Raw genomic sequence first — 7,539 nt, 5'->3', positions numbered from 1 at the left:
ACAGATATCACTTTGAAGGAACTATATGTAACTAAATGATCACTGAAGATTTTAAATTGGCTATTAGCTACAGGTCTCGAGTACACCCTATTGAAACGAATGTCAACGTGAAGTGATATTGCATGGACCTTAATAATTTCAGGCACAACTGCGTCCAATGTGACATTTGTACAGCTTTATTATTAAGAACATGTTAAAACATTGTAAATACATTCATCTGAGGGACTCCGGTAAGAACAATTCAGAGACAAAAACATTTTTCATATAGAAAAATAAAATATTCTGAGTTTAACGTCCCATTGTAGAACAATGAATTTGAAGTCTTTATATTTTAAAGTTAGTGCACACCGTAGTTATTTCTAAGGTAGTCTAAAACAGCCGATGTACTTGATAAAACATTGAAAACTTTCTTTTCTTGCTTTGAAGTAATCCTTTCCAGCATGTACATCAAATGGTGGTGAAAGCATGCAAAAGGAGTCCCATGTTCAAGAGCAATATCGACCCAGTCTTGCAGGCACCGCAGAGGCGTTTCTTCATAGCCTGCAAACATGGCAGGATTGGCTAAAAGCCCCCTAGCAACCATGATACCTAGCATGGAAAGGAATACAAACAATAAAATAAAACTGCACATAATTTATCTTATTTGTTTAAAGGCCCTGTGTTGGACACATTACCATGGGAGTTCAGTTAAATCAGATCCCCTTAGAAGTTGCAAGTCTAATAATATGACAGTGGCATTTTTGTCAGCAGGGCTTAACAAAAGGCTTTGGTTATACGTCTAAATGGGAGGGAGGGAGGGAAAGAAAGTAAGAACAAATGAAAGATGGAACAGACTGGAAATGGGAAGAGAGGATGTAATTTGGGAGATGAATAAGTAAAAGGGACTGCTTCTTCAGATATTACAGCTGCACTCCCTTCAAACACTTACCTGTGAGCAATTTCTATTGAAAACAGTGGGAGTTACTTCTAAGTAAACATGCATAAGACTGTATTGCAACACAGTGGAAATTGCAACACAGTGGAGACACTTTGAGTCTCCAACATGTACTAACTCTGTACAGAGCCAAATTAAGTCCTAGGTCATCTAAATATATTTCAGCCCCACATCGGTCCAATTTAGAAATACTGTGAACACAGATTTTTTTTTTGCTTTCAATTACAACCGCACTTATTAACATACTTATAACTGTGACCTAAAGTTAATTTTGTCCTCAGTTCTTTCGCAGTGAAAAATAAAGCGATAATCTCTGTCGCAAGATCACTTTCCCACATGGCTGCCAGATAACCTTTCCATCTGCTACAGTTGATATATGCATATTTTATGTTTAGCCACTCTGTTCTAGTTCACAAATTTACTTTTTGACCTCCCTGTATGCTACATTTTTATGTATTCACACATTTACTTTTCTTACAGTGATCCATGCGACGGTCATCTCCAGGCTTGACTACTGTAATTCGCTCTACGCGGGGCTGCCCTTGAAGCTGTCCCAGAAACTTCAGCGGGTGCAGAATGCTGCAGCAAGACTCCTCACGGGGTCCCGCCTTGGGAGCATATTCACCCAGTGCTTTTCCAGCTGCACTGGCTCCCGGTGGAGTACAGGGTCAGATTTAAGGTGCTGCTTTTGACCTTTAAAGCCCTTCACGGCCTAGGACCCTCGTACCTACGGGACCGCCTCTCCCGGTATGCCCCACGGAGGACCTTAAGGTCCATAAATAGCAACACCCTAGTGGTCCCGGGCCCTAAGGAAGTTAGATTAGCCTCAACCAGAGCCAGGGCCTTATCAACACTGGCTCCGGCCTGGTGGAACGCTCTGTCTCATGAGACCAGGGCCCTGCGGGATCTGATTTCTTTCCGCAGGGCCTGTAAGGCAGAGTTGTTCCGCCTGGCCTTTGGCTTGGAGCCAATTTGATTCCCTCCCTCCCTCTCTTTTTTCTTTTCCTTCTTCTCCTGCGATGAGGCTACATTTTAATATTTTAATGTTTCAATATTTTAATGTTGTATTTTAATTTTGTTTTTAAGTTGTAATCATTCAACTTGTTTTTATTATTGCTTGTAAGCCGCTCTGAGCTCAGCCTTGGCTGGGGAGGGCGGGGTATAAATAAAAATTATTAATTATTATTATTATTACAGTGAAATCTTATGCATGTTTACTTGGAAGTAACTGCTCCCAAGTTCAATGGCGTTTACGCCTCAGTAACTCTGCTTAGAATTGTAGTTTAACAGTGCCATCCTACGCCTGTTTACTTGCAAGTAAATTCCGCAGTTTTCAGTGGGACTTCCTCCCAGGTAAGTGGGCGTAGGACTGTAGCTTTAGAAACATTGCTTAATAGATACTAAGTGAACCAATCCATTAAAACTACCTTCCATCTTAACTCTTTTCTTGCAAACAATTCAAGTTTAATGCCAGGGATAAAATATACACATATATTTCCCATTTATTGAGAGGGCAGAGCCCACAAGTTGTTCTTACCATCTGTTCCTGTTTTTTGATGAACGTCCTTCACATCTTTTAAAGATTTAATGTCACCATTAGCTATAACCGGTATAGACATACTTTGTTTAATTATTTTAATTGCATCATAGTGTACTGGCTGGTGTCTTTCTTCTACATTTCTCCCATGGACTGTAATCCAGGACACTCCAGCTGCTTCTGCTTTTTGACACAGGTCTACAGTTCTCTTCAGGTCATCATGAATCCTAGCATTACAAGTAACAAAAACATCAAAATTCAGCATGTATTATCTGAATGGCTTGAAAAAATGGCACAGAGTTGAGAACCAAGGAACAAATGGGGAATGTTCAAAAATTTTAGAATTATATTTCAACTCATTAATTAAATGTTTTTAACCTATTTTAGTTGTTATTGTTTGCTTTTAGAGTGTCTTGAGACTTATGTGAAAGATAATTAATAAATTAATGAAATGACACCCCCCCTTTCATTTTATCCTGACAAAAGTCCCGAGAGGTAGGTTTGGCTGAGTGACAAGTAAGGAACTTCCTCTACACTTGGTCAACTACACTTTTAATGTATTTTTTTATGTAGGTGGTATCAAAACTTACCTTATCTTAATAGATACTGAAAACATGGGGTTTTCCACTTGATTTCTTACCAGCCTCACCATCTCTTGCACCAGTTCTGGTTTGTTTATTAAGCAAGCACCAAAACCTTCTGCCATAGCCCACCTTGAATTGAAATAGCAAAATAATGTTTGCATATTAGAATAGATGGCTTAATTTTTCCTTTTCTCATTCTTGTGAGGAAGCAAAATAATGACATGAGGGTTTCAGGAAATCCAGACTAATATTCTAACAAGTTTCCTTTGTTATAGAAGGATTAAACTAGGGCTGCCATACGTCTGGATACTCCTGGACATTATTGGGATTTCAGAGGCAGAACTGACGTCCTGGGGAATTTCCGAAAGGCAGTGCTTTGTCCTGGATCTTAGACAAGTCAATTGAAAAATTGTTGGTTTTCTGGTGCTCTTGTAAAAGAAAGCTCAACAACTTTGGGGTTCGTCTAACAAATTTTGGGTTTCTCTTAAAAAAGCACAGCAATTTGGGACGTTTCCTAAAACAAGCTCAACAATTTTTATGATTTTTTTGGGGGGGAGCTCAACAATTTTGGGGTCTTCCTAAAAAAACCTCAAAGCTCAACAACTTTTGGGGTGTCCTGGTTTTTACTTTTTGAAATATGGCAACACTAGTTTAAACCCTATATTAAAACAAAGCACTTGCCATATTCTGTATATTTAGTAAGATATCTTTTGAGATTCTGATGCAACCCAACCTTGAAGGCTGGAGGAGTTGAACAGAGACAGAGAAGGACCTGAAGATTCCAGCATTGCCTGAAAAACATTATCTACACACCAGGGCCAGCTATAAATGGACTGCTTATCTACCCACTGAGAAATACAAGTTTCTCAGAGGTCAAATCTACCCAGACCTCATGTCAGTCAGTAGAGCTTCAGAAGTGGTCTCTAACACTAGTTACCATGCTATGTTTATTTATTGGAAGTATTTGACTTTGCCTCCTCTGGGAAAAAATCCAGTCTGCAAACACCCATGGAAAACAGCCAGGATTCTGCACATATTCAGTGGTTGTATCTAACAAAGTTGCTTGGCCTCTGTTACAGGATGGGCAGCGAAGCTATCTCCAGTGATTCCCCTTTACAGCTTCACCTATCAGCTCACAAGTGTCCCTCAACCATCTAGAGCAGATTTAAGGGTTAGGGATATTATTGGGGGGGTCACCCAAAATTGCTTCCCTAGCTGCTTTGCTGGTATAAACCTTACTGTCAAGTTGAATGGCATGTTGGATACAACCTCATAAGTTTATAGTCAGCCTCTATTTAATGGTTGGTTTCAGTCAAACGTTGACACAGAAATGCTCTTCCTGAAGTTAAATCATCACCCAATTACGTTAATTGTGCATTCATAAAAAGTTATATAATTTGAAGCCAGATTATTCAGAGGGTTGCCTGCACCTATGCAAACCTGTTGGTGTGATGGCTTGGGATTCGGATTCAGATTCTGAACCTGAGGAATCCCAGCCTGCACAGGATTCCCCACCTCCGGAACCAGCTGAGCCGGGGCTGGGGCCTGAGCCTGAAGGGTCCTCACCTGTGCTGGATCCTCAGGTGCAGGCACCAGCTGAGTCTGCTCTGGCTCCTGAGGTGATGGAGGACCCATTGCCTGCAGGTGCTCCACTCTTTTTTTAAAAAAACAATTTTTATTAACAGGCCAATCCAATCACATTATTTCCAAATCATATTACTTCCAAATTATACAGCCGGATTTTTAAATTTTGTTGGGGGTACCCTTACATCAAGCTCCAAACGAGAATCAAAGCATCACTTCTGTGACTGCTATTATCATACGGTTCTATCCAGATGTGTCCAGATAGTCTCTTTATTACTTCTTCATCTTCATGTTGTTATCATGTATTCCTTTCTTTGCAATCTCTGATAGTCTTCGCAAGCAGGTTAAGAACAAACAACATCTGCATGGATTTTGCACACTCCAAAAGTCATATCTCGTAAGGACAGCCGCCATTCCTCCCCTTCTTCAAAAAAATTTATCCTCGGTCTGTCCTATTAATTTTCCCAAGCTTGCCACATATATCACAAAGGGGCTCTGCCAGGTTATCACATTCAATCCATCATTTACATTCCAATGACCCTGGTCCTCCTCCCCTCGTCTTTCTTCGACAAGCCTGTCTTAGCAAGACGCCATTAAAAACTGCGTCATAGAATTTTTCCTCCGCACTCCATATTTACCAGTCCTCTCTTCAATCAATAAGTCACTCCACACAGCTCTTAAATTCTTGCTTGCAATTAGTAAAAGGCGACGATTCGTCTCTCTGGGGTGGAGGTTTATAAATACTCACATGAGGCAAAGAAAATAAAAGTTTTTTCCTCCACCCCCCCTCTTTTTTCGCTCCGCACATACCAGTCTCATAATGGTGGTTCATCGCTTGATTTATTTGTCTCCTCCCGTCGCTCCAAACACAGAGATGCATTAATCAGCAGCCTTATCTCTCGAACTTTGCTTGATGTAAGTGCTTCAGCTTCATTCCAATTATATATTTCCAATTATATTTTCGAGCTGAAGCGAACCAGGGCACTGATTGGAGACAGCGTCAGGAAGCGCCGAACCCATCGAGGGCTGATGCCAAATGTCCTGCACCCCCTTCTTTCGAATCCGGGGGTGCATTATGGACGTTACTGGCAAGGCTGTCCCCCCATATCCTTGGGGGGGTAGGAAGACTGCATACTTCCCATAGCAGCCTCTTTATTACCTCGTGTGGGTCGGACAGATGTTATTGTCGGCCATCTTCCAATGCGCCACCTGGTGGCCCCCCCAGGTGCTCCACTCTCAGCCCTGTAAGAGGAAGCTGAGGTTGCCTCTGGGTCCGGTAACCCTCCAGCCTCTCCTGAGCTACAGAGGCTCAGGGCAGAGAGGTGGAGGGAACTAAGTTCCTGCAGGAGGAGTGCTCGCCTCCAGGCCAGGAGAGGCGAGTCACCTGAGGATCGGGGCCGCCCTATGCCTCGGGGGAGATAAAAGCCAGCCAGCCCCAGTCCCAGGTTGCGGGAGCAACTTTGTAGGTTGCCAATTCCTGCCTGAACCCTGTCCTGCTTTCCAGCCTGCGCTCCTGACCTCTCCTGACTCCCTGCCCTGCGCCCAGCTTCAGCTTTTACGGACTGCCTTCATATCGCACCTTCGACCTCAGACTGGACTCGGACCTCGGCTCTTGGTTATCCCATGGGACCAGAACAGTTGGCCTCAGGGACCCTGTTTGTAGGCACACAATTAAGATCTATTAGGCTGGCAGGCCTGTTCAGTGGTAGCTCTATTTTTGCAGCTCTACCGGTTTAAACTGTACCTTTATTGTTCAAATCTGCATTTTAATCCATTTTATGCAAATGATGCTAGGCTGTGTATTGTTTTTGGACTGCTCTTTTAACATTTTGTAATAGCAATGAGATTTTTTTCTTGTGTTTTACATTTTAATTGTTTATGTCCAGAAATGCAGGCTATAAATACCTGAAATTAAAAAAGTTAAAATGTGCAGTTTACTCATTGCTCCCCGAGTTTCTTAAAATTTTACCTCTGCGGACAGCCACAATTTACATCTACGCCATCGGCAAAGGGACTGATGGTACAAGCAGCTTCTGCTAGAACGTGTGCATCTTTAGCGGCAAACTGAACAATCAGAGGGCGATCACCTGATAAAATGACATTTCATAATAATGAAAAAATACACCACATATACACATACAATGTATTGGGTCTGATTCTAAGATTTAAGGGTTAATTTAAGGATATCCATGGGAGGAAAACTTTTCTCACACACCCCAGCTCTGCCAGCCACCAAAGGGTTAGGGACGATCTTGAACAATATGGGATGGGGATCTGCTGAGAGAGGGAGAAATCACTGAAAAGTGGGCAGGATTCAGGTCAAAATTGGGCAATTCTTCCCTTCTGCAGGAATGGGGCCTGCCCCCCACATGCTACATTGTTCAGGACGAGCCTCTGGGAAAGTTTTCAGGGGGTGCAGGTGGCTGTAAGAGGGGGAGAAAATGGAAAACTTTCCTTCCACAAATTTATTTCAATTATCTTAGGATGTAAATCATGAAGTCTTGATAATTTTTCAAAATACAGTGGTACCTCGGGTTAAGTACTTAATTCGTTCCGGAGGTCTGTACTTAACCTGAAACTCTTCTTAACCTGAAGCACCACTTTAGCTAATGGGGCCTCCTGATGCTGCCGCGCCACCGGAGCACAATTTCTGTTCTCATCCTGAAGCAAAGTTCTTAACCTGAAGCACTATTTCTGGGTTAGCGGAGTCTGTAACCTGAAGCGTATGTAACCCAAGGTACCACTGTAATAATAATGAATAAGTGAAGAAAGTGGGGAGGGAGAAGCTGGAAACATTATCCACAAAAGTTCCCTGTTATGCCAGAACAACCATCTATAATTCCATGTCCTTACTCAAGCAGTCAAGCCTCATAAAAATGCAAACATATGTAGGGTGCAGA

At 42.2% G+C, this 7,539-nt stretch overlaps 1 protein-coding gene across 7 annotated transcripts in view; it reads right to left on the bottom strand.

The window, feature by feature from the left end:
• Positions 1 to 153: 153 nt before the first annotated feature.
• The window catches only part of DUS4L (dihydrouridine synthase 4 like), a 72,136-nt gene continuing 64,750 nt past the window's right edge, over positions 154 to 7,539 (bottom strand). For all 7 annotated transcript variants that reach the window (XM_081211819.1, XM_081211818.1, XM_081211820.1 and 4 more), the window contains exons 4-7: positions 6,609 to 6,726; positions 3,062 to 3,184; positions 2,472 to 2,698; positions 154 to 588 (exon numbers count right to left, since the gene is read on the bottom strand). In XM_081211819.1, the coding sequence (XP_081067945.1) occupies positions 338 to 588; positions 2,472 to 2,698; positions 3,062 to 3,184; positions 6,609 to 6,726 (719 nt within the window). In that variant the 3' untranslated portion in view covers positions 154 to 337. The remainder of the gene's footprint in view (positions 589 to 2,471; positions 2,699 to 3,061; positions 3,185 to 6,608; positions 6,727 to 7,539) is intronic.

Source organism: Podarcis bocagei (genome assembly GCF_964188305.1).
Source record: "Podarcis bocagei genome assembly, chromosome: 10".
NCBI lineage: Eukaryota > Metazoa > Chordata > Lepidosauria > Squamata > Lacertidae > Podarcis > Podarcis bocagei.
This window is presented reverse-complemented; position numbering and strand designations above follow the sequence as displayed.